Source organism: Leptonotus elevatus, chromosome 5 (assembly GCF_054856555.1).
Source record: "Leptonotus elevatus isolate MCC_2025b chromosome 5, RoL_Lele_1.0, whole genome shotgun sequence".
In the NCBI taxonomy this organism is placed as follows: Eukaryota; Metazoa; Chordata; class Actinopteri; order Syngnathiformes; family Syngnathidae; genus Leptonotus; species Leptonotus elevatus.
The window spans coordinates 377,070-404,109 of record NC_141243.1 but is presented as its reverse complement, the minus strand read 5'-3'; the positions used below and the strand labels follow the sequence as shown (position 1 = coordinate 404,109).

General features: G+C 45.1%; 1 protein-coding gene across 5 annotated transcripts; it reads right to left on the bottom strand.

Annotated features, from left to right (window-relative positions):
- Positions 1 to 8: 8 nt before the first annotated feature.
- srrm4 (serine/arginine repetitive matrix 4) lies at positions 9 to 26,712 on the bottom strand. Of its 5 annotated transcripts, none has more exons than XM_086076920.1 (13): positions 25,270 to 26,707; positions 16,168 to 16,234; positions 15,116 to 15,222; positions 13,499 to 13,582; positions 12,462 to 12,539; positions 12,342 to 12,368; positions 11,509 to 11,562; positions 9,883 to 9,994; positions 5,833 to 6,089; positions 5,084 to 5,251; positions 4,904 to 5,008; positions 3,664 to 3,858; positions 9 to 159 (listed from the first exon to the last, which is right to left on the bottom strand). In XM_086076920.1, exons 1-13 carry the CDS (start codon positions 25,428 to 25,430, stop codon positions 9 to 11), a joined length of 1,566 nt encoding a protein of 521 aa, XP_085933046.1. In that variant the 5' UTR covers positions 25,431 to 26,707. The 5 variants fall into 5 exon arrangements, with proteins under 5 accessions (XP_085933046.1, XP_085933043.1, XP_085933044.1 ...); XM_086076917.1 differs by lacking the exon at positions 9 to 159 and adding an exon at positions 376 to 633 and having other exon boundaries at positions 25,270 to 26,712; XM_086076918.1 differs by lacking the exon at positions 9 to 159 and adding an exon at positions 376 to 633 and having other exon boundaries at positions 11,509 to 11,559; positions 25,270 to 26,712.
- Between the last annotated feature and the right edge of the window lie 328 nt (positions 26,713 to 27,040).

The following is a 27,040-nucleotide window of genomic DNA, read 5'->3' as shown; positions in this document are numbered from 1 at the left end:
GGTCAAAGTCAAGTGAAGCTCGGCGACTTGTGGGGCGGCTGGCGCATCCCCTCGTCCGCGTCCAAAGTGCAAAAAGGAGCCAATGACCCGAGCCGCCCGCCCGCCGCTCTCCTTTTATAGCCGCTCCCGTCTCTGGGGTGCCGGGGGGGGTGCGAGGGGCTGTAAAAAATCAGCCGGCGGCCATAATTCAAAGTCCTTCGGGTGCCTGGGAAGCGTTGCAACCAAATGCGCTCGGGTTCGCCTTTACATGCTCTTCTGTGACGTGACAAGTTAGCTGAAAATTGCGCAACTCAAGTGGAGGGGAACACTTTTTACAGCGCTGGCCGTGCCCCCCCCCCACCCCGCCCCCCCCGGCATGAATGAGTCACGCCGGCCGGAATAGAAGACGAGTCAAGCTGCTGAAGTCAGCGAGGCCAAAAGGAAGGCGAGAACGCCAGCGTTTGCGTTTGCTCAACAGGCCGTCTTGAAACGCGCGCCGCGAAAATCATCACTTTTGGTGTACAATGAACTGCTGGCCTGGCCGACATTTCCGCTGAAGCAATCCCCTTCGCTCCCGGCTGTTGTCGTGGATTTGGACGGCCCACAAAACATCGTCTTCTTTTGCTATCGAAACGTGAACGATTCCAGTCGCTTCTTTCATCGGGAAAAAAAAATCGATTGTTGAAATAGTTTGGGGAATTTTTTCGTTCCTAAAATAAGAGCGCAGGTGACGTCATCTTCAGTCACCTTTGACCTTTGACGGCTGAAAGCGGCTCAATGAGTCGCGTGTCGCTTCATTCATTGTCGAAAGCAACACTCGGCAAACAAAAACAATTCATTGTTCGTGTTTGCTCAAAAATGACATCACTTAAAAAAAACATCAAAGAAAGTTGCCTTTGTTTTCTTTGTAAAAGTCAACATTTAGTTTTAGGAAATGAAAAAAACGATGAGCCAAATGTTGTAAAAAGCAAAGACTCGACCTTTGTCTTCCATTTTTCATTTTATTTTCAGACTTTTCTGTCAAATTTCAAATATTTTTGGCAATAAAAAAATGATAATTTATTGGCGCTCTTTTGTAAATTTTACAAGGAAAAAAATGGGCAATTATGTTGAGATTTTATGGTCATTTTCAGGATTTTTTCCTTTAAAATGTGGACATTTTTATAGTTTGAACATTTTCTTTACGGCCTTTAAAAAAAATCCATTTTCAGATTTTCTTGAAATTTTATTTTCCGCCTGCTTTCGTTCTTCGACGTGTTCTGGTTACTTTCTTGAACATTTTCTCTTTTTTTTGTGGAATCAGTTGTCTGACATTTTTGGCAAATCTTTTGAGGATTTTTTCTGCTTTTTTTCTTCCTTTTGGGATATTTAAGACGACTTGATTTGACATTTTTAAGTCTCAAATGTTTTCTTCGACCTTTTCGTGGCAAAATGTGAACACTGACAATCTACAAATATGTAATTATTCATTTGTTATCGCAGATGTACTATTATTTATTTATTCATTATCATTTGTGCAAATTCCTGTTGAATATTTTGACATACTTTTGTTTGTTTGCGGCAGCGACCATAATTGGCAACGCAGCGACACGTAATCGAGATTCTTTTTCTTGAAAAGCATTTTTTTCCTTTTGAAACAAAGGAATCACTTTTTAAAACATCAAAATGAATTTGAAAAATGACACGAAAACGAGGGCAACGGAAAGTTCCGATTTTATGGTTGGCAAAAACGCGGCATATTCTGGAAATCAATTTCCCATCAAATGAGCATTTTTTTTTCACAGCATTGAAAAACAGCAAAGTTGCACAGATTTGTCATATTTACACTTCATAATTCATACAGATGCATATTTACACCACGCAACGACAAAATGGCAATATTTAACCTCATCTTTGTACATATTTAAACCATTTTGTACACAAGATAAAAGACGAACACGCCAGCTGCTTCGCTAACCAAAGCTAACATATTAGCTCGGCAGCTATTTGGTATATTCACACAAATTCAGGCGAGAAAGCAAACAACTGGCAAATCCCCCCCCCCCCCCTCTTTTAGATACAAAAGAGTTGGCTGGCGCACGAGCTATCAGATTAGCCTGCTGACTCATATGCTAACCATAGCTCGGCGGCTATTCGGCGTTGTGGTGTCACTGAGACGCGGCGGTCGCGGCCCTTTTTGCGCTTCATGCCGCGACGGAAGCGGCAGAAGACGGCCGCCATTGTTCTCAGTTGAACGAGCCGCCGGATGCCCCAAAAACGTCACCCGTGTAAATATGAAGAGGCCGAAGCTAACATCGCGGCACCAACACAAACAAATCAAATGGCGTCCGTTTCGGAAACGTACGGATAAGCGCACACGCTGACACGTTAGCGCGCCGCTAAGCCTAGCGTCGAGGTTTTACTCACAAATTCTCCTGCAACTGGAAACCAACACATCAAATTTTGCACTCGTTTTCTTCTTTTTCAGAAACCAAAAGCTTGGCGCACAAACTAAGAGATTAGCCTGTTAGCATCTATGCCGTTCCTGTTAGTTTTTTAGCTATTCAGTATTCTCAAACCTTCCATCAGCAAAGCTAAGAAATTGAAATGACTTCAATTTCCCTTTTTTGGAAATGAAAATGTTCCAACCCGATGAGCCCGCTAGCTGGCTAGGCGCTATGCTAATTCAGCAGCGCATCAAATGACTCAAAACGACTCATTTTCTTCTTTTTGGGAAACCAAACGGAAGGCACAAGAAACCAGATTCGTTCGCTAACCGAGAGACGAAATAAAAGCAGTTGACTTGCTGCATCGGCGGACATCTTGGCGAGCCAGCAAAATCAAACGGGATCTTGCAACAACCCTCAAAAGTCGCCAACGAGCACGCTTTACCTTTCGCGCGGCGACGCGATGTAGCTCCGCCCTCCAAACATCCTCGGCCGTTTCAAAAAGCCGTCGGCTGACGTGCAAGCAAACAAATGAGAGCTTTGGAATCTTTAAACAATAAAAATACAAACAAAAAGCAGCAACGAGGCGGAATTGTCTGTCTTGCCGCAAAGCGTTTGCGTCCATTTGAGCGGGGACGGCTAAGACCTGCTGGCGCCGCTCCACGACGAAGCGCGACGGACGCTCAAGCGGGCCGAAGACGAGGACGAGCAGGCGGAGCGGCGGCGGCGGCGGCGTGAGAAGAAGCCGCTCCGCGACGTGGCGCTGCTGCCGGACGAAGGTCTGCGGCGCGAGTACGGGACGGGCCTCTTGCGGGCGCTGCGGACCGGCAAACGGAGCAACATCTGAGGAGAGCGTGCCGGCGCCAGACCGTCCGCTCCGACACTTACCTCGCAAAGCGGCGCGACCATGCTTGGCGCGCTCCGCTTGCTCCGCTAGCTCCGCCCCCTCCACAACAGCGAGCAAGCGTGGTTTGCTTTTCTATTCTTTTTCTATCATTTAAACCATTATTTGATTTCATTTGCAAAGAATAGAAACCGCATTTCTTCGACCGCATCGCCATGCGCGACTTTTTCTTGCCAGGAAGTTGATGTTGCGCCGCTTGCAGCAAACATGGACGACACGAAGGAGGCAAAAAGCGCTGCAGCCGCAAACCCGAGGCGCGTTTAGGAGGAAGTCGCTCACGTTGTTGTCTGAGCCGCCAGCAGGTGGCGCCCACTTTCAGCATTCGACAGAATTTGTGTTGAAAAATGTGCTTACCTGGTGATCCGTCTGGCTTCCAGGTGGCTGGGCGAGCCCCGCCTCCTCTTCCTCACGGGCGAGTAGGACTTGCGTCTCGGTCTCTTCCTGCCGGGATGGCGCTCGCCGTCCGTCTCGCTCGAGCTGGACGGACGCTTTCTGGACGGACGCTTTCTGGACGGACGCTTTCTGGACGCTCGCTTTCTGGACGCTCGCCTGCGGACGCCGACGGGTTCACGGATCTCGCTTTGACATTTCAGCCATTCATTTTCCTTGCGGTGTGCCACAAGGCTCCATATCAGGTACTCATTTTAATTTACATGCACAGTCTTTGCAAAAAAATTAAATAAATTCTCGCTATTTATGACTTCAATGAAAAAAGTACATCAATGTGAAGTGAAAGCGTTTTCTCGTACATGACGTGCGCTGCTTTTTGTGATACATTTTTATTTAGCTGATGGTTCCGCCAGCAAGCGTTCTCGTCTTTGCAGCCACTTCAGGCCCAATAAATCTGCAAAATGTCCGCAGACGCAAAACAAAAGCGCCGCAACACAAACGTACGACGGCGACATCCAAGTCGTACGCTTTCATTTCCTTTTTGATCATTTCTCATACTTTATTTTTCATACTTATTTAAACTTTTCTGCCTTTCTGTCCAATTGTTGACATTTTCGGCAATTTTATGGACAAATGCCAACTTTCTGCCTGTCTTCTTCCTTTTTTTTGCACATTTTATTCTTACTTTTTGCCTTTTTGCTATCAATTTTCCAACATTTTTGGCAAATTTGTGTGCTTTTGACGTTACTTTTCGAGATTTCTTACTTATTTTTGGACATTTGATAATTCAACGTTTTGAATGTTTTCTTTTCTGCCTTTTAAAAAAATCAATCAATCAATTTTCTGACTCTTGGAAATTCCAGACATTTTTATTTTATTGGTACTTTGAAAAAAAAAATCTGCCTTTTTTATTCAATTCACTGACATTTTATGTTTTTTTCCAATTTTTAAAAACTTTCTTTTTCTGACACCATAAAAATGTGGCCTATTTAATGATCCTTTTTTATATACATGAATTTATTTAAACAATATGTTATCGAAAAAAACAAAAATAAATCTGTCCCAAATTCGTTTTTTTGGAGCCACCCGTGATTTTTGTGCCATCAACTGCATTATTGCGACCGATTGTGATCCTCATTTGAAATGAAAGTATTTTTTTGAAGGTTACATGAAAGTAAAAAATAATAATAATAATGAAGTTGACCTGTGACGTCTGCATCTGAAGCAGCTTCCTCCGGAGCTGACGCCGCTCAAGCTGCCCCGGCGTCGCCTCAGGTCCGACAAATAGCTCGGCGAGCGCGAGCGCGAGCTGAAACCACAAACGACGACTGAAAATGGCCGCCGGCGTTCCGGCAACCGTTTTGCCAACCGGGGCGCTTCCAACCTGGCAGATGTCGGCGACGCGCTCGGGGAGCGCCGTCCAGAGCAGCGGGAGCTTCCCGAGGATCTTCTTCTCCGGCGTCCGCGGCGCCACCCGGCGCTCGGTCGCCCCCTGGAGGACGTCGGCGGCGATGTCGCCGCGTCAAACCGACGGCCCAAAGTTTGGTGTTCCCTGCGAGAGAAAGCCCGTTTCAACTTCAAGACTTTGTTCCCGCCAACCGCGTGATTCAGAAGGCGATGTTCAACAGGCCGGTTCCGGAACCCGGACCTTTTAAACGTGCGATGATGCCAGCAAGAAATGCTTCCGTTACACTTGAAAGAAATTCTTTGGCCGTTTTAAATCATGTAAAAACAACAACTTTTTCTCCTCGACTGCCGACTCGAAAGTGAGCGAGGTCGCCATCTGACAACGTCTGGCGGGCCCGGGACGGCTGCCGCCGCCGTCATTTGGTCACGAGACGAAAACTCTCATTAATTAACAATAAGTCGACTATTGAAGACGAGACGAAAATGTACTTGGACTAAAATGGACGCACGTTTTAGTTGATGAAACAAAACGAAAGGAAAACGAATCATCTGTGTGACACGCCCCCTTTTCAAATCTGCAGCTCGCGAAAACAACAACAAACAGACAGGAAGCGGATTCGCGTTCAAAAAAAGAAGTCAATTCAAGTCAGGGTTGAAAGTGGGACTAAAACCGAGCCTGAATTTCAAAATGGCGGCTCCGATCAACAACGGCCGCCACTACGTCACCTCTTGAGGAGAACGGCGCTCAGCCCGTCTTCTCCGCCGGCTTTGCGCAAGGAGGCGGAGCTGCTCGGCGAGTTCCCCGAGTCGGAGGCGTCCTTGTCGACAAGCGGCGGGCGGGCGCGGCGCGGGGGGGCGCGGCTCTTGTCGGCCGGGCCCGTCTCACGGGACGGCGGCGACGACGTGTCGTTGCCCGAGTCGCCGTCGCGCGAGCGCCCGCCGCGCCCGGACGGGCGTCGCGCCAGAAGCTCGGATGACGACGTCTGCGGGCGGACACAAGCGGCCAACAATCAGCAACGCCGAGCGAGCGCGCGCGCCGTCAAATCTTCGTCAAATCGCCATCAATGCAAACACAAGAAATGTTCCTGGGAAAAAAAAAGACACTCAATTTCTTTCCTCCTCAAACTTTGAAGCGCTAAAGAGACGACATGCAAATTTGAGGCATGCGGTCGGAATGGAGAGAAAAAAAGGCGCCAAAAGACCTCCGATGGTGCCTTGACTTAAGAGTGTCACGCGACCAGGACTCGCATCTCAAATCAACAACAAGCCTCACTTGTCGGGTGATTGCGGTTGTTAAATTGCAACGAATCAAACATTAGATCCGTTCGAAATGTACAATAAAATTGTGTTTTTCATACTATTTTTAATTACCATAAAAGCGGACAAATATGGTTACCAACTACAAATGTGGTATCTTGATAGTTATTTTATAGAAGGTCATTCATATTTATTTGAAGTTAAAAATCGATTCTAAACGTAAAAACATGAAGTCACAAATGTGCGTCGTTTTCAAACGTTCCTGTTGGACGTCGCTGACGGGAACGAACGTTCGGGCTTTTTCCAATTCAACAACATGAAGCAACGAGTTCGTACGTTTTAAAAAATCACATTTCGTATATTGCTAAATGACGTTGCGGTGACGCCGACGCTCAACGTTGGGTGTCAAATAAAGTGGATTGAAGGCAAATCAATGCTGCATTTTCAAATGTGTCTTTTGGGTTAAAGTTGAGCCGATGGAGTAAAACCGATGTGATATTTGGATTCAGCGCATCAAAACGGTCAACAACAAAAATCGGAGCCAATTTGTTGTCATCGGTCTTTCCCACCGATCCGAATACATCTGGAGCGCAGGTGGGCCGAGACTTTGGACATGTTGCTCCTCCCAAGAAACGTTTTTTTTGTCGCCGTGCAGGACGACCGGAGAACATTTGAGAAAACAGCACGATTGATGATGTTTTCATTTGTTAAACTTTATTACTTGCCTTAAAGCTCAGCTCCACTTGCTTCTTCTTCTTATTATTATTTTTACTTGTTAAAAACAGTGACCCCGCCCCCTGGCCCGAAACCCACTGCCGACGAGCTGCATAGGTCTCATCCGTACGTACACCGAATAGTTTATACAGTTTTCTGCTGGCGAGATGGGAGGAGCAAGATGGCCGCCCGGTGGCTTCAAGGGCTCGCATCGGCGAACCCGTCATGTATTCAGGTCGGCGGTCTCAGCCCTACTTGCGACAAAAGAAGGATGGAGCGAGCGACAAAAAACTGGGAGCGCTCGTAAGTCAAGGGACCGACCGGCGTTCCCGAAAGGAACGGAAAGCAAAAGCGCGGGGACAAAAAAGAAGACAAATCTAGCGTCTGCCAGTCCCCAAAAGAGACGGAAAAAGAGAGGCTGCGTCGGCCGAAAAGCCCGATTGGACAAACAAACACCACAAAAAAGCCTTTCTACGTCGCAGACAAAGAAAATGGCGAGGTGCCGTCAGCGTAAGCTAAAGAAAGACAGGCTTTGCTACAGGACGTTTCCTTCTGCCATTAGCCTAGCCTAGCATGAACACGCCTCAAACCGCGGGACAGCATCCACTTACCAATCATGATTTCCTCCTTAAGTAGGGAAGGTGGAAGAAAAAGGGGGCAACATAAGCGCATCGTTAGAGACGACAACTGGCAGGAAAAAGACAATCACGTTCGTTTGTTTCCGAGCGGCGCGGGAAGACCCTTTTTGGGGCGGCGCGGGAAAAGACAAAACGCGACTGCCAAAGCGTCAAAGCCGTCACCGGCGTAAACGGCGTCAAAGCACACGCCGGCCATGAAGGACAACACGAGCGACCGAGACAAACCAAGAAGCCACAATCGGCGGAAAACGTCCCATCGTTTGCACGTCGGGACAAAAACAACACCTTTTGTCCAAATCGCAAAACATTATCAGGAAAAATAGCATTTGGTTAAAACAATGTCGGAATATGACTATTAATTACTTGACAATACATCGGTAATATTACAATAAAATTACTTTGTACCCAAAGTCAAACTGTATGCAAATAAAGACAAAATGTAAAAAAGAAAAAAATTCATTGAAATTGAAAAATTATCATAAGAAAATAAAATTGCAATAATATGAGAGAAAAACGCATGAAAGTTACGCGACAATACAAGAAAGAACATCTTTTTTTAGAACAATAACGTCGAATAAAAGAAGATTTGCGTTTGACAATAATGTCGTTCACATAACGTTCCATTTTGTAGGCAAATAAAGAGAAAGCAAAAAGTATAAATTGCAATATTGTGATTACATTTGTATGAAATCAAAATCCCAATTCTGAGAGAGAAACATTTATTTAAGTCCTAATATTACAAGAACAACATTTTGCAAATAAAGTTGCAACATTGTGAGAGAAAAAAAAAAATCATACAAATATATTCAAATTAATTTGCAAGAAAAATTAATTCACTTGCTACGAGTGTAAAGTTGCAATATTATGAAAAAACTCAAATCGTCATTTTGCGTGTGATCAAGAAAACGAGTGTTCATATTTCCTTGCCGCCAAAATCAACAAAATGTGAATCGCGAAGACGCTCCACTCGGACGCAAATCCACGCTAAGCTAACTCCACGCTACGCTAACTCCGTTGTCGATTAGCCGCGCGTCCGTTCCTTTTTGTTGGTCCGGTCAAGGATGATAAATGTGGAACATTAGCGGCGAGCGACTCAGCAAACCCCGACGCTCATTTGCATATTGAATTTCCCACGAGCCAATTAAGTCCCATTGAACGTTCGGGCCGCGGAAGACGTCGATTGCGGGAAATTGCCGGCATCCATTTCACAACGGCAATCGGTGAAAATGGAAATGGCGTCAACACGACGTTTACGCACGTCAACATTTTCTCACATTTCCGCCTTGTTTAAATACTCTCAGTTTTTAAAATAAGGCGACGATTAAAAACCAAAGAATGCTAAATTGCGCTCCCAAAAATCGGAACCACGTTATGTTATCGTTCGGGAATTTGCATTTTAGTTTCTTTTGATTCATTTTAGTGAGTTCAAAATGGCTTAGTTTCATTTTTAGTTTTAGTTTTTAAATGTGTATCACTTGTGCACAAGCAGGGGTGTCAAATCCAGTCCAGCTCCAGAGAGTCAAAACCCGGCCACCGTTTGGCTTTAGCCCTTGATGCTAGCAGGAAGCACGGGTGCGAGCTCGCTAAAGATAAACGGTGGCGGGGTTTGGACTTCCTGGATTTGCCACCTCTGCTGGTGCGCAACATTTAATGAACACCGTGGGAAAATCATTTCTTACGTGGCGTTGCATTTGTTTGCGGCGTCCTCTGAAGGTGCCTTTCGATTGGCTGCCGCTAAATGACGTCACTTTCAAACGTCCTTATTCCGGTTAATATTGAAATCAAATCATTACTAAAAGGTGCATGCATTTAATTATAGTTCGATTTGTAAACATAAAATGTAGTTTCAATTGATGTTTGTTTTCAATTTATTTCGTGAACAAAATTGTTTTTGGAATTTGACTTCAGTTTTTGGGGTTTGTTTTGGTCAAAACTAAAAGCAGCCTCGGTTGGAGCGAGCGCACGTTGCACACTTTTTCAGCTCGCTTCAAATCAAATCTGAAAACGCCCCTCGCAACTATTGAGCCGGCGATCGGCCGCGTGACGATTTGCCGGCGCGTTTGCCGGCATTCCGCGGCAGAGGAAGGACGTCGCCATACGCGACGTTATCCGCGAGGGCCGGCGTGAAGAACGCCAAAAGAAGACGTGACGTGAGCACAAGACTTACGGAGGCGCCGGAGAGGACGGACGCCATTTTTACTGATTTGGAGACGCCGCCGCCGCCGCTGGTCCGCTTGGCCTCCGCAACGGGACGGGACGCCTTTTGGGACGCGCCGTGTCTGCAAGCACATGGCGGGAAATCAACAAACACGCCGCCTTCGATTTGATGCCGTTAAAAATGAAATGCAGAATTTGGTTTGCTAGCAAAGAATAAAGTCACAACATGAGGAAAAACATCTTCACATTCATGAGAAGAAAGACAACATAAAAGTCAAAATAGGAGAAACAAACAAAACTCAATTTTGTCCAAGAACAGTTTGACAAAAAAATCCCAACATGTACGAGAATAAAGTGGAAATATTACGGCTAAAATGTCATCATTTCAGACAAGGTCGATTTATGACAATCGTATTTCCAGGAAAAGCAATTTGTACGATGACGAGTCATTTTTAGGTACGAAAAAGAAAATTTTCTCGTCATTTGTACTCAAATAAAGTTGCAATATGACGAGATTGATTTTTGTGATGGGAAAATGTTCGAATAAAAAGCCGTTTGCATCGACAACAAACGGATCTCGTTTATTTTAGCAGAAGAAATCTTCACTTTAAAGTCGCAAGAAATTTGCAATCTTGCCGACAGTCCACGATATCAACATTTTCGATGAGGAGAGCGCAAGCAGTTTTTTGGGTCCATTTTGGGAAGGACCTCGGAGGCCCCCTGCATCGCTTTACCGATTCTTTCGGGCCGATTCCGATCGTCGGCCGCTGAACGATGAATTGCTTGAAAATAACTTGAAAATGATCGAACGAAACAAACGTCGCGAGTGCGATGTTGGTTTCAACGTCATCATTTTTGTCTTGTGTTGCAAAGTGTTCATGTTTAAAAAAGAAAAAGACGATTTTTGCCAAAGTGGTCCGCGTGACAAATTGTTGAAAACTGTCAACGTTTCTTCTCCTCACTGAAAATCCTGAAGTCGGTCGCAAGCCGAGAAACGCAACGCTGACTCCGCCCGTCTGACGGCGAGCCCAAAATGGAAGCCGATGTTCGCGGTCTTACCGGTCCTCCGCCAGCGACGGGCGCTTTGCCGTTCCCGCGCCGCCGGCCCCTCCCGCAGCTGAGGAACCGAGCGCCGCGCACAAACGGAAAGGCGTCGCGTGGCTTTTGCGACGTCACATGACAAGAAAAACGCCTGCCGTCATCGAGTCGCGCAATTCAAGAAGAAATTCACCATTTGTGCAAAGCAACAAACAAAAAGTTCATTTTCATCGAGAATCAAGCCAATTCCACAAAAGGGAAAAATGAAGCCATCGGCGTGAGAACAAAGTCACATTTTCATCAATTTGCTGCTTGCCTAAAAAAAGTCGGAAAAACGGTCCAAAAAATCAACCGAGCCACAAACGTTTTCAGCGATTCGACCCAAAAAGTGGACTCAAGTTGCAGCCACAAAGAAAGACAATATTTGAGTTGGGGTTTTTGGGGGCGGGTTATTCACTTGACCCAACTTTCGGCAATAATGAATAACCCAAAAAGTTGGCTCGGTGCCTTATTGTCACAATTGTGGTTATTTTGGACTCGATTGTTTGTCGAGTGAGAAGATTTTTGGGGTTCTTTTTGTCCGATTCAACCAACTGACCTTTTCTTCCGTTTGCGCTCGTCTTTTCTCTTACGCTTGAGATGCGACGAGCTGCTGCAACCAAAGAGAACATCATCATCATCATCATCGTCATCGTCATCATCATCGTCGTCATCGTCGTCGTCATCATCATCATCATCATCGTCATCATCATCATCATCGTCATCATCATCGTCATCATCGTCATCATCGTCATCATCGTTGTCGTCATCATCATCATCATCATCGTCACCATCGTCATCATCGTCATCATCATCATCGTCATCGTCATCATCGTCATCGTCATCATCATCGTCGTCATCATCATCATCATCATCATCGTCATCGTCATCATCATCGTCATCATTGTCATCATCATCATCGTCGTCGTCATCATCATCGTCACCATCATCATCATCGTCATCATTGTCATCATCATCATCATCGTCGTCGTCATCATCATCGTCATCATCGTCGTCGTCATCGTCATCATCCTCATCATCCTCATCATCGTCATCATCGTCGTCATCATCATCATCATCGTCATCATCGTCGTCGTCATCGTCGTCGTCCTCATCGTCGTCATCATCGTCGTCATCATCATCATCGTCATCATCGTCGTCGTCATCATCATCATCATCGTCATCATCGTCGTCATCATCATCATCATCATCATCATCATCGTCATCATCGTCATCATCGTCGTCATCATCATCATCATCATCATCATCATCATCGTCACCATCATCATCATCGTCATCATTGTCATCATCATCATCGTCATCGTCGTCATCGTCATCGTCATCATCGTCGTCGTCGTTATCATCGTCATCATCACCTTTGAGGGTACATACCTGTGTTTGGACTTTTTGGAGTTTTGTCTGCAAGCAAATGAAAGAGAATTCAGACGAGTTGATTGCAGGAATTGTAAAAACGCACGCGCTCGCAAGTGAAGCTGCGGAGGGCGCGCATACCCGCGCTTGCTTTTCTTGGAACTTTTCTTCTTCTTCTTCTTCTTCCTCCTCGGCGGGGAGAGGCTGCAAGAAGACGCCCTAAAAAGAACAAATCGAATCGTCAACCTCCACATCGCCAATTTGGAAGCCATCTTTCTTTTTACGAGGCGCGCCTTCGGTGTAGTACCGCATTGCGCCACATCATGCGGGGCGGCACTGCGCTCTGCTGCAGCGCAATTAAAAGGCCGGAAGAAAAGGCACAACTTTGTCATATTGTGAGGAAGAACGACATAACATTTATCTGAATTGTTCTACGAGCGCAGAAACATCGTTTTCTCACGATATATTACGGGAAGCAACATTGGAATAATAGAAAAAAAGAAGAAGACATTTCAAAAGAATAAAGTTAGTTAGAATAAAATATGGAAAAGTCATTACAACTTTTTTGCCGTGCAATAATAACTTTTCCGTAATTACACAAAAAAAAGAAGATACAGTTGACAAGAATGAGGTCATAAAAAAAAGATAACTAATAAAATGAAATTGTAATTTTATAGGCGTAAAGTACAGCAAAAAGTCAACGCAAAAAACAGCTTTTTTGGCTCCTTTCTTGAACTGAAACGGAAGAAAACAAAGAAATCGGGAGTTGCAGTATTTTGCAAAATATTCTGGAAAAGAATGAAGTCGTAATATGAGGCAAAAAAAAGGAACATTTAAAGAGAGAAAACTTGTTCTCGCTGTTCGGGCCTTTAAGGGGTGGGGCCCGTTGGTTGTGGCAGTCGCTCCTCGGTTCCCTCTTAAGTCACCTGATCAGTTTGCCGCTTGCTTTTTTTTGTTGCTTTTGTCTTTTTGTAATCAATCTCTTTATTTGTGCCGGTCTCGTCTCGCCCTCCTTTGAGTTACAAAGCATGAAGTTGTTGGAACGCAACAAAAATGGATTTGACTTGAACAACGTTTGATGGGGTTCAAAGTCTTACTATTTAAAAAAAACATATGGTTCATTGAAATTGCAGTTTCCCTAATTGAAAAAAGAAGCTAAAAACTCAAAGTCAAGTCACCTCCTCGTCGTCCTTTTACGCTCGGACTTGCTCTTCTTCTTTTTGCCTTTGGGCCGCAGTGACCGCTCCTCACCAAAGGAGGCGCTGCAGGGCGGGAGGAAGAAAGTCACAACATCAGCAGGAAGCCGACGTCGGGATTTGCGTGACAATCAAGTCGAAATCAGCGCGAGAACGCGAGCGCCGATTTGTACCGAAACATCCAAATATTACTCCAAATAGGACATTTTAAAAAAAATTACAAAAATGACTTTTTATACAGAGAGAGGATCAATCCATTTTTATCTAATTTTACAGATATGAATTGTGATATTAAGAAAATAAATGTAAAACATTTACATTTAAACACTGACAAATTGACTGATAATCATTTTTGATATAAACAATGATATATACTATAATTAAATTAATGATGTATAATATATAATTATATCCATTTTTTATACAAATATTTGATTTTAATAAATACATTTAGTGCTAAATTATTGAATTTGAGTTTATATTTGTCCTAATATTTCTTATTATTTCATTGATTGATTCCAATTTATTTCAACAACAAAAAGAAGTCACAATGTTATGAGAACTCGTTTTTGAGTGTACGAGCACTAATTGCATCGTACGAACATAAATGAGATTGAAAAATGAGATTGAAAAATGAGATTGAAAAATGAGACAAAGCAGCAAAAAAGTGTGCATTTTGTCCCCGTGTTGCTTTTGGGCAGCAAAAGTGCTGACGTGCTTTTCCGTCTTGACGTTCCACGCCAAACGTTCGCAGCGTTGGCGTGCGAGCGCCGTCATTACGCTTTCATCTCCTCTCATCCTTGCGACGCGGCGGGAAAAAAAATTGCCGGCTCCGAACGATGAAAAGCGCGATGATCCGTTGCCGACGACGTGATGATGAATCCCCGTGAAGACGGCAACGGCGGCGCCGCGCTTTCGGGATTGGAATCCGAAAAATGCTTTTGATTTGATGATCAAAAGCAAATCTAATGAATTCATGTGCTGTCACTATCGAATATTTTTAGAATCGATTGATCAACCGATTGTGTTGATTTTCATTTTGCATTCAGTGCATTACAAAAGCATGTTTTTTGCTTTACTATTTATGAACCAACGACAGCTGCTTATTTCGTACTTTCTATTTGTAGTGATTTGAAAAAAACACCAAAAAACGGCTTCAGTCATCGTTTTCAAAAGTGAAAACTGATGTTTCTAATTGTCTTCTTTGGATTCCACACAGAAGATAATCGGACTTCCTTCATCAAAGACGACAGAAATCCGTCAACCATGACTGTCGAGATGCTGAAATCGGAGCATTTGGACCTTTTTCATCAAAAGACGGCGCCAAACATAAAACATGACCCGTCGATTAACGGATTCCTTTGGACACTTCGGAATGTGAATTTGCCGAATTTGGGGAAGCTAACGAGGGCCGCCGCAGACGCCAAGTTGTCCAACGGCGCCCATTTCCATCCCGCGGGCCGCCATGAGAAATCAACAGCGCAACACAGAATGACGGGAGACGTTGAAATTGTTGTCGGCAAAATCGAACGCACAAAAGCAACTTCTGCATTTTGCTCAAGTTGCCACTTTGTGACCTTTCAGCGTCAGGTCGCTCACCTGCTGGCCCGGCGGCGATGGCGGCGGCGACGGCGGCATTTTGGGGGGGGCAGAAAGTCGTCTGCGGCCGCCTCCTCCTTCTGGTCGCCGTCGGCAACGCGGCCAGGCTGGAGGAAAACAAAAAAAGTTGCAATGTTAGCAAAAGTGCTTGTGTTGGAAACAACTTTGCCAAGTACGACTTTTACGTCTTGTATTATTACAAATTCATTATTGTCCAAATGACACATTTTCACGATCTATAAAAAAAAGAAAGAAGCTTTTATTTCCTAATACTATGACTTCATTCTCATATAAATTTTCTAATCATATCTTGTCTTTGTTAGTAATAGTTATATATAATATGTGTTTGAACTTTATTCTGTTTAGGATGTTGTTATGTTTATTTTGTTCTGGTACAAAATTCCGCCGATATGCTTGCATACTACAATTGAATACAAAGTTCTTGTAATATCGCTACGTTGTGGTTGGAAAATTGAAAAATACTTTTTAAAATGTCATTTTTTGCCTCAATTTTTGTAGAAACTAGACTAAGTGCAATTTCAGTAGAAATTGCGTGGAAATGCTGAAAGCTGAACGCTAATAGCCGAATGCTAATAGCAAAATGCTAATAGCGAAATGCTAATAGCGAAATGCTAATAGCGAAATGCTAATAGCGAAATGCTAATAGCGGAATGCTAATAGCCGAATGCTAATAGCCGAATGCTAATAGTGAAATGCTAATAGCTGAATGCTAAACTGAATGATAATAGCTCAATACTAATAGCTCAATGCTAAGCTGAATGCTAATAGCCGAATGCTAATAGCGAAATGCTAATAGCCGAATGCTAAACTGAATGATAATAGCTCAATGCTAAGCTGAATGCTAATAGCTGAATACTTAAGAAGTCAATTGAAAGACAAATGATGTGAAAATGACAAAGTATGAATTGTAAATGAATATTGAAGGCACCACAGTCGTGAAAGTGACTTTTTGAAACGGCAGGTCATTATTTATTTATTTATTTTTAAATTTAAATTTCTTGTTGTCATTGTAATTTGAGGGGCGGGGTCACCTTGGAGTCGACGGCCGTGCCGTGCGTCGGGTCGGCGACCCGCGTTTGTTGGGCTTCCGCCTCCGGTCTGAAAGAAAAAAAGAAGAAGAAGAAAAGTGGGAGTGGCTTGTGGTGCTGCGGAAGCGCCCCAAAAGCCCATCGGGCGGATTTTCACGCCGGCTCGTGAAATGCTGAAATCGCATCATTTGGACAATCTTGAATGAAAAAAATGATTCGAGCACATTTACTCCATGATTCAAATAATTGTCCATTCATTTGTAATCGATTACATGTTGATTAATGGATGCATTTTGACAGCTCGATTGTCATGAACTGAAAAGTGAATTCAAACCCGTTGGATGACGCAATAAACGATAAACATGCAAACGGTCGAAACAAACAAACGCACGAGACGCGAGACGCGTTCCACTAAACGATTTGTTGATTTCAAACAAATGAAGTGTTGCGCCCGAAAGATTTCCCAAAAGTCAGCACAAAGAAAAGAAAAATGTGGAATTGCAAGCCCCTCCCACCTCCCATCCGATGACGATTCCCGGCTGCCAAACGGGCCTCCAATTAGCGCATTGTCAGGAGGAAACGCATTTCATTGGCGGACGGGTCAAAGGTCACCGCTGGGAAGTGAAGTGCGGAGAAAAACTCAACAAAAACTCAAGCGGCGCCGCTCGCAAAAACATCATCATCCAATTAGGGAGCATCAGTAAGGAAGCGGCGCGCGTGTGTGCGTGAGCGCGCGTGTGCGTCTCCGTGTGAGAAAGCGAAGCCAATTGAAAGTCGTGACAGTCCGTCAACACGCGCCTCCAATTAGACGCGCTTGCGTCCGACAAGTCCTCCCTGACATTTTAAAAACACACAAACGCAAACACACACAAACACACACACACACACACACACACACGCTCGCAACGGTGCAGACCAAAAGGACACAAACGGAATTTTTGCACATTTTCATTCACCAATCAGAAAGTTTAACTCATTGACTGGCAGCCATTTTGACTGAAGCAACCCCCTTCGCTCCCGGCCGTTTGACTGGATTTGGACTCATTTTGCAAGGCCCACACAATATTGTGATCCATTGCTATCAAAACATGGAAGCTACCAAAAGAAAGATGAGAGTGTCTTCTTTCATCAAGAAAAAAAAGTAGATTTCTATCCGTTTCCGTTTTGCAGTAATTAGCATTAGCATATAGCAAAGTTTCATCATTATTCACAAATTGTTTAAAACTGTGGGGAAATTAGTTTTTTTGCAACATGGCCCTGGTTGATCTCTTATACTCTGCTGCCACCTGCTGGCCACTTTTTGTAATAACTCCCGTTGCTTTAAGCGACCTCTTCAGGTCAGAAGCGGCATCAACGCCTTCTGTATGCTCTAGCATTAAAAAAACATATAAATACGTTTCCCTCCGTGCGCGTTCTCCGGCGTGGCGCCTCCAGATACGAGACGACCGGGTTTGTGCAGCTAAGGATGTCGTCTCGATCTTCTTCTTTTTGTTTTTTTGCTTGAACAGTTGTTGTTGGCAAGCGCGGCTTCGAGCCGTCTGCTGAAGTTGGCTCTCAAAATATGGAATTGTGTTTTTAAACAAGCGCATATTTGGACTTTTAGCTCAATGCTAACAAACGACGCAAAACAACATCAACATGCCCGACGCCAGCTAAATATTCTTCATCATCCGCAGAAGAAGAACGAATGTTAGCGCAGCTTGCTGAGGACAGAGTTGGCAAATCCAGGTCCAGAAAGTCAAAACCCAGACACAGTTTGGCTTTAGCCCCTCGTGCTAGCGAGCTAGCGAGCTCGCTAGCAGGTAAAGGAGCACCAGGGGAGCTAGCTAGGGAGCTCGTTAGCTTAGCTAGCTAGCAACTCGCTAGCAGGTAAAGGAGCACCCGGGGAGCTAGCCAGGGGGCTTGCTAGCTAGCACCTGGGGCTAAAGCTAAAGTGTGGCAGGGTTGTTCCCTTTCTGGACCTGCTTTTGCCACCCCTGTCCACTCGTACGGTGCTTTTCAGCGCACTCAAAGCGCTTTCACGTTGTCTCTTTGCTGACGCGGCATCGGGATCGAGTCAAGTGGCTGTTGGTACCTTGTTGAAGGAAACTTCCGCACGGTCGCAACTTGTGACCCGCAAGCTTGGAGTTGGGGACGACCTCGGTCGCACCCGAGTCACGAAAGAGGATTTCTTTCAGGAATTCAGGCTGTAAGATTTAACCATGTGAATTCTGCCTAGCAACCAAACACGAGCAGTCAGTCAATCTTTTTCTGAGATGGTAAAAACATATTTGAGGCTTGCAGGACAACCAAGCATCTGCGGCTCGGGTGCGATTTGGTTGGAGTTTTTGGCTTATACTTCGGATTGAAGTGAAGCAAATGGGAAAAAATCTAAATGGAATCAAACTGAACTCGTGAATGGAACCGATACCCCCGAGCAAAGACGCAAGGCAGCAAAAAAAGAAAAAAAGCCGCACATTTCACAAGGTCCCTTCCACCATCGCAGGTGACAGAAAATGACAACATTGACCAAAAAACACCTGCAAGGTGTTGGAAAAGGTGAAAAAAAAGCTAAATAAGCAAATGGCGTCTTTTAAAACGCCGCCGCGGCTCACGTGGCTTCGTCTGGCCGTCGGCGCGGCGAGCCGCCAGTCCGCCTGCAGGAGTGTTGGCCGAGCGTCCCCTTCCCGCCTTCCTCAGCCGATAACACATGAGCCGGCTAATCTCGCGCCTCTCGGCAGTTTGAGGTGCTGTCGGGGGGGCTGCCGGGCCAAACGTGTCAATCGGCGGCCCTGGAAAGGACGCCGGCAAAGTCACCACGACGGCCAAAATGGTGCCTGTTGGGCTTTGCCACGCATTTCTCGCCAAGAGTTGCATAGTTAGCAAAAAGCTATCGCTAAGCACGCACGCTGAGCACCCCCCCCCCCCCCAAAAAAAGAAGGTTGTCTCAAACCAAAAAGTGGAAAATGAGTTTGTTGAAATGTCTTGAAACGGTTTTTATGGGTTCGCTTATGATAGACACGCCTACCAAAGATCATGTTGTTAGGGGTGGGAACCTTTGGCTGACTCGTGGTTCAATTCGATTCCGATTTTGGGGTCTGCGATTCAATTCAGAAAATGATTTGATTGACAATGATTTCTGCTTCAATTTAAAGATGTGCAAAAAATCGTCATGAGCTACTCCAGTCACACTCGCTAATGCTAACGAGCGCGCTATTTGTGGCCCTTTTGGCACTCAAAAGAACGGCTTTTCATACAAAACGCTTCAGGAGGGTTTACAGAGAAGCAAGTTAACATTATTGGCCGGCATTTGTTCTTCCGGCGCTGCAAAAAAAAAAAACTTTTTCCTTCTACTCTCGACTGGCTAAAACGCAAGAATGTATCAGAACGCGTGAAACCACACTGCCCCTAGTGACCAAATCGCGTACAACAGAACAGCGCTCCCAATAAAGGCGCACACAAACAAAGGGCAAGGCCGTATCAAATCATTGAAATAAAATAGATTTTGGGACATTTCAAATGGATTCTGAATCGTACGACGTGAGAATCGCGATTTATGAGAATCCCTTTTTTTGCAACACCCCAAATTGGCCACGCCTTCTAACTGTCCTGGTCGTCTGAGGCTGAATTGAGAAAAACAAAACAAAAACTCCAGCTGGCTGCCAACGTTGACCAAAGTGTCGCTCGCTTGCAAATTTCAAACTCAAACGTCAGACTTGCTTTTTGTCCTCGCGAGGGTCTTCAGCAGCTCGTTAGGGGGGCAATCATTCATTGGCGGGATCCCTCGTTCGTCGGTCGTTGCCTTTGATTGGAAAGGGAGCGCAGACAGCGGCAAAGCCAAGCGGCCCCGTTTTCCAAATGGAACGGCTGGAAAGAAATCTTTAATTAGGCGACACTTTCATCTTTTTCCAAATGAGGAAGAAGAAGAAGAAGAAGCGCGATAAGCGATTCTTTGCTTTGATGCGAAAGCGGCAAAAGAAAACTTTGGGGACGTCGCGGCTTCCATCAAGCGATAGCGAGACGCCGGATGAGCTCGTCCCAAAAAGTCCTTAGAATACGTGACGAGACGCGCATCACGCACACACACACAATTTTTTTAAAGAAATTACATCAAATAAAATTATATATATATATATATATAATTTTATTTTATTTTTTTATATAATATAAATAAATAAAATGACATACATTTGTTTTAATTTCAAGGTCAAGGTGAACTTTATTAGGTCAAAATGATTTGATTAAAGAATGATATTTGACTCAATTAGAATACAGTAATAAGAGTTGATTAAAAAAATACTTTCAAAAGATTCTTTGACTCATCTTTGTTCAAGAACGATATTAAACCCATCGAGAAGAAATTGATTTCAGAATCACATTTGAGGTGTCAAGAATCAATGCATTCGATGACAGTATTTTGGGTCATCAAAATAAATTGGATTCAAGAATTGATTTCAAGATAATGCGATGGAAATTGATGACTTTCTCACTGCAAGCAGCAAAATCGAGGCCGTTCTTTAAAATGACTTTTGAGAAATTTGGTGCATCAAAAGTAGCAGCAGATATCATATTTGTAAAAACATATTTGATGACGTTACAGTGGCTCGCCATCACATTTTGGTGATGTTTTGTCAGGTCAGACTTCCTCCAAGCCAACAATTCCATGTATTTATTTTTTTACAGAAAACCCCCACAATTTTGATGGCACTCTTTCTTTCGGCTTTCGGCTTTCTGCTCTGCTCGCCATCCTCATTTGCGCTCTTGCTTTCGTCACGCCACAAACAACAAGTACGAAGCGGGCTCAGCAACGCACAACCGACCGAACCGCGTTTTCAGTCGTTCCATCTTCACATTTGTGACAAGCCGTCATCGGGACCCTTGCCGACGGCGTCACGCTCAAACCGCTGAGTGTCAGAAAATCCAGCCCCAAAAAACTGTATCCAAACGAAAAGCAGACGTTTGCAAATAAAATGCAAAAGAGAATCGGTCTGCTTTCGAGGACGACGACCCAAATTGGAGAAAATGGATCGTCAAGAAGCCCCCCATCCTCGTGCACTCGATTCAAATGGAGTTGCTAGTCAGAATACGAAGATGCCGTTCCATGAACATTTCTTGAATGACTCAATTGTTTCATGATATAAGATGACATTCAGATCAAAATGATTGATTTAATGGTTACATTTTGGAATTTGGATATTGTTTGTGTGTGTATGTACACCGTCTTCACAATACAGTTGTTTAAAAAAAATAATGATTTTTACTGTAAAAATGTGTATTTTATGGTTAAGGCTCCTATTATGCTTTGTTTGAGCTTTTCCAACAAATAGCTGGCGATTTTTGTCGCTCGACATTTTGTATAGAAATGACAGAATCGCATCAATGCAATTGCACGCCCTGCCAGCAGAGTGCGCAGGTTTTCCTCGTGCGTGCGAGGCCGGCGGAAAGGAACGCGAAACAATACATTTAAAAAGAAAAAACGAAAACTAAAACTGAATGGCATCAAAACAAGTTAGCAGAAGGTGTTTAGATTTCAGGAACTTCAGTGGCTGACGTTTCTTTGAGTGAGACAGGAAGAGACGCCGGACAGCTTTCTTTCCATTTAGGATATGATATGATGATAGCGTGGTCGAAATACCAACAAAGATTCGTGCATAAAACATGTTATTGACGAAACGACGTTGACTCAATGTTTTGCACGCAGCGCCTGGAAGCTATTGCGCATGCGCACAGGAGCTAGCTGCCAAGTGCAAAGTCGTCGCTAACGAATCAAAACGTCCTGAAAAACAAGCAAACGCGCGTCCCTTTTCGCGAGTACAAAGAGTCAGCACGTACCAGAAACGGAGGAAATCATAATAGGAGTCTGTCTGCCTCTCTGGCAACCTCAGGAGAAAGAGAAACGAACCAAGCCGCCGGCCCACGACAGCTCCCACTTCCGCATTCTGCAGGCATGACTAATCGATCGCGACTGGCTGACGTTCACCTCAAGGGATGACAGGCGGATGGCAGCGTGATGGATGAAGCCTATTTAAAGACATTCGGAGGCATTTTGTCATTAAGCGTGTTTAAAGCCTCGATTTCACACCAAGTGTCAATGACGTCAGACTCCTTTGAGACATCTGGAGTGTCTCCTGAGGTGCGAGAGGGAACTTCAACACATTTCCATACAAAAACGTTCATTTGGGCGATTCGACAAAATGTTTGAAGTTTTGCTGGAATTGTCTTTACCACATTTCCCAATCAGGAGGTTTGGAGCAAACGACTTGCTTGCTTTGTTGCGCTAACATTTGCACGCACGAATAATGCTTGTTCCTAATCGTGACGGGGGGAAATCCATGTTTATTTCTGCACTTTTCTCCTCATTATTCCCATTCTGTCTGACCTTCCCGTCTGGCGTCCCCCTCGCCGCGGTGGACGCCGGCACGCTCCCTCCCTCCTCGCCATCAGCATCACTGTCAAGCCCGGCAAGGAGGGCCACGCTGGAGGACAGTCTCATTTGGCGAGAACGCAGCAGACGGGCCCAAATCCAGCCCGGCCGGGCCGTTTCATTAGGTACACGTGCACACGCTAATGCAGCTGTGTCGAGTTTGTTGTCCTCGCCAGGCCGGGTGGCGGTCGTGGTTCTCCTGAGAACAGCGAAAGCAATAAATGCCCCAACGGTCACATTGCACTTCCTCTTCTCAGTTTCATTTCGGGTCTCATTCAAGCAGGTGCGAGAATCGAAAAGAAAACAATCTCATCTTTCCGACGACGGCGCAAGCTAACATTTGCGTCGACCGCCAATTCCAAGAGAAGCAAAAGATGGAGGATGCCGCGACACTGGGCCGCACATGCTGGCCGGCAATTACCACAAAGCAACTGGGACTAAAACCTTCCAAAGGCAAAAGGATTTTGTCAAATGGCGACTTTCCCTGACTTTGCGCAAAGGCCTGCTCTAGGAGTTTTGCGTTAACAAGCAGGAACGAATCCCTGAGAAACCTCCCAAAACGTACAAATACCTTCTATCCGGAATATTAGCGCACTCCCAAAGATGCATTTATAAAAAAAAAAGACGTTTTTTCTTCTTCTCAATGTTAGAGGCTTTGATGCAGCCTCTGAACTGAAGAGAATGCTTGAAGCAATGGAAGTTGCGGCCAGGAGGTGGCAGCAGAGTATAAGAGACCAACCAGGGCCATGTTGGGGAAAAAAAAGCTCTTTTTCCCCTCACAGATTTAAACAGGTTTGTGAATAATGATGCAACTTAGCTCTATTCCAATGCTAATTGCTACAAACGGATAGAAATATAAAAAAAAAAATCCTGATGAAAGGAAAGACTTTCATCTTTCTTTCCATGTTTTGATAGCAATGGATCACAATATTCTGAGGGCCTTGCAAAATCAGTCCAAATCCAGTCAAACAGCCGGGAGCGAAGGGGGTTGCTTCGGGGAAAACGGCTGCCAGTCAATGAATTAAGCATCGCAACGCGAGAGTTTCCGCTGCGAAAAAGTTACTGCGATGCCATCGGTTGAAAAATAACGTGTCATCGAAGGTGTGAAACGTGCATTTGGTCAACTGCAACAACTCGCCATCAAAAATGTCCTCTCAGCGGATGAAAAATGGATTTGAGGTTGAAGCCGAAGTTTCTGATGCTCGCCAACCTGAAGTCGGTCGGCGACGTTGCGCTCGATCGAAGCCATCTCCAGGAATCACTTTGCAACGACAGTCGTTTACGAGGGATAGACCGATTATCGGTCGGGGCGATTATCGGTGCCGATCTTTGGCATCGTGACAGATATCGGCCTTTTTACAAATCGAATGCTGGCGAACGGAGCCAATTGAGGATTTTCATCAGGATTTGTAAGACGTTCGCAGTCGACTTTAAACTCGTGGACGTGTTTTGGGAAATCTTGACACCGACTCTAAAAAGAGCCAAATGTTCATGTTTTCATAAACAGTGTTGGAACGTCGGCTTGAAGGAACGTCCGGTACGTGTTTTTGTAAATATTGAAATCCATTTCAAGTATTTGATGAACCGTAAGTTTTTGTTTTACAGCAATTCTTAAGCTTCAGGTTTGTTTTGACAAACATTGACAATTGAATCTTCCGCGTTTTCATCGAGACCAAAAGCAATTTGACGAGCCTAACTTGGCAGGTGCTTTTGTTGACATTGACTTCAATTGAGACACTCTTGCATACCTTTTCACAAACATGGACGCCACGGATTCCTTCAAGGAACTTTTCAACCTCAATCAAACGTTTTCATCATTCTTGTGATGAAACAAGAACTTCAAACGAGTTGAATGGTCCCGTTTGTCACGACCTGAGGGCGTCCGGACCATTTGCGCTGGCGCGACGCAACTTTGAGGAGGATGGTAGGAACGCCGCCACGGCAAAAAAAAAACACAAATATGCTGACGGCAACAAAAAAAAACACAAATATGCTGACGGCTTGATGGCATACGTCAAAAGCTAGCCCGGATGAAGTGAGCAAAAAATATAAAAAAAACGACGCAATGCGCTCGTCCTGGGCGCAAATGTGGTCTTCCTTCGGACATGTTTTTTGTCAACATAAACTGAAAGTTCCTTTGTGTTACTTTAATAAACCTGAGATTTGTGTTTTTTATGAACATCGCATGCGATCTTCAGCGAAATCGAATGTCGCGTGAGCGCCTCCAAAACGCAAACACGAGTTTTCGTAAACACCGACAACATCGTTTTGGTGAGGAAGGCGCCAGGTTGAGCGGCCTTTGGCAAGCGCAACTTACGTGTTCTCATACACGTTGACGTGGATTTCGAGTCTTAACAAACATCGGCCCTTCCAATGTCCGTGTTTTCTTAAACACTGACCGCATTTCGTAAAGCTCAAGAATGTTGCACACGAAAGCGTCTGCAATCAAACGCATCAATTCGGCGTCTTCAACAAACCCAACATGAACTTCACATCTTCATTTAATGTTGCAGTTTTGGCGAAACACTCGTTTAAGGGTGTTTCCTGAAAGCAACTTGCGTGAGTCAAGAAGAGAAGAAGAAGAAGAAGAAGAAGAGAAGAAGAAGAAGAAGAAGAGAAGAAGAAGAGTCTTCACTCAATCAGCGGAAGCAAAAAGGTTCAAGCGTGAGAAGCGGCGAGGTTTCCTGGTTCAGCGAACTCACCGGCGGCTCAGCCTGCTGCGCGCGGTGATGCTGGCCACGATGATGCTCTCCGGCCTGGGCAAGGCGACCGCCTTGAAGGTTCCCTTCCACAACTTCTCAAAGAGCTGCTTCTGATGCAGCATGGCGGCGCTCGCCTGCGTCGAACCCTCCGTCTGCATCATCCCGAGGAAAAGCAGGAGGACGCTCGGCGGGTCATGGCAAGGCGGCGGGTCCGAGAGCTGTCCAAGTGCTGAAGCGGAGGGGCGGTGCGCTCCCGGGTCAGCGCGGGGCCGAAGCTCAGCCTCCCTCGAGCGGAGGTATTGTTCTCCCGGACGAGACGCGCTGCTCGGTAACGGCCGTCACATCTGCCGACTTGGGTCAAGGTGGCTCATTGGAACGGGTCCCGAGGGGCGTTTGCGTGCGCGGTTGGGGGAGGTGGGGGAGAGGGAGGAGGGGGGGCTCAGGCAGGCGGAGGTTCGGTCCGGCGGATGCGTGCGAGCGTGCGCGAGTAAACGCGGACTGAAGAGACGAGCGTTTGGTGTCTCTCAGCCAATGACGTCAAAAGGAGGGAGGGATGAGAGGCGGGTGTGGGGGGGGTTGGGGGGGGGGGGGTTGCTGCTTTCATCCTTCCTTTCTCTGACAGCCCCCCCCAGCTCACATCATCACTTCACTCGTCCCTCCAGCTTTCTTTCTTTCTTTGTGCTCTTCTCAGGCGCTCGGGAAAAATCGCGGACCCTCGCTCTCTGTGACCAATCAGCAAACGTTGCCGCCAGGCTCCGCCCACACGCAACAATGACAGCACAACGTTGTGTACATTTTTGAAAATGAGTTTAGCAATCAGACATCTCTTGGCAGGATGCTTGAAAGTGTCCTGAAGGAATCGAAAACGGGCCTCAAAACAACAATTTGGGACTTCCTGTGCGTTCTTTCGGGCTTGAAAGTCCATTTTTGGGTCACATGTCATCTTCAAACCAAAATGGCAGACTTCCTGTGTCTTTTCCAACACAGCTTCTGGAGACTTTTTTCATTGCTATCAAATTAAGTCGTACTTAGTTTTTGTTTCATTTGAGTTCGTTTCAGTATTAGTTTTTGTTTTGATTTTTAAAGTAAAAGAAAGTAAAAACCCTGCCACAGTTTGGCTTTAGCCGTTGATGCTAGCTTGCTAGCTCCTTGGCAGGTGAATGAGCACAATGGGAGCTAGCTCGCTAGCTAGCTAGCTAGCACCTGAAGTTAAAGCCAAACTGCGACATGGTTTTGACTTTCTGTCACCTCTGCTTGTGCGCAATATTTAATAAATGTTAAAATCATGAGAAAAGTCACTCATTTCGTACCTGCCGTTGCATTTGGTGGTCGCCTCGGAGCGACGTCATCTGAAGGTGCTTTTCTATTGGCTGCTGCTAAATGACGTCACTTTCCAACCGCTTCAAATCGTCCCCAAAGGCTCATGCGTGAAATGAATGAGCAAAGACTAAAACCAAAGACGGTTTTGCTATAATGTAAGTTTTTGTTAGTTTTGCAAACATAAAATGTAGTTTCAGTTCGTTTTTGTTTATTAAAAGAGTTTTTTGAATTTTTGTTTTCGTTGGTTTTGGTGAACTCAAATAACTTTGCCCCTTTCACGTTGTGCGGATGCACCTTGTTTTGTTTTGTTTTGTTTTGTGGCGCTTGTGTGACTGTCGGTTGACCGCAACGACATTTGAATAAATGTTATGTTTCAAGAGTTGCGAACAGAGCGCGGCTCATGAACGCACGCGCGCGCGCACGCACTGCGCCAGCGTCTTGAGAGCGCGTG

Bases quoted from the DNA above. Each gene is read 5' to 3' on its own strand.
- srrm4 (XM_086076917.1), bottom strand. From the start codon at position 25,430: ATGATGCAGACGGAGGGTTCGACGCAGGCGAGCGCCGCCATGCTGCAT. The intron at 15,223-16,167 runs GTGACCCCGCCC...GTTTTCCTCCAG, and splicing joins GCACGGCCGTCGACTCCAAG to CCTGGCCGCGTTGCCGACGG. The intron at 9,995-11,508 runs GTCAGTTGGTTG...ATGTGCTTGCAG, and splicing joins GAGCGCAAACGGAAGAAAAG to ACACGGCGCGTCCCAAAAGG.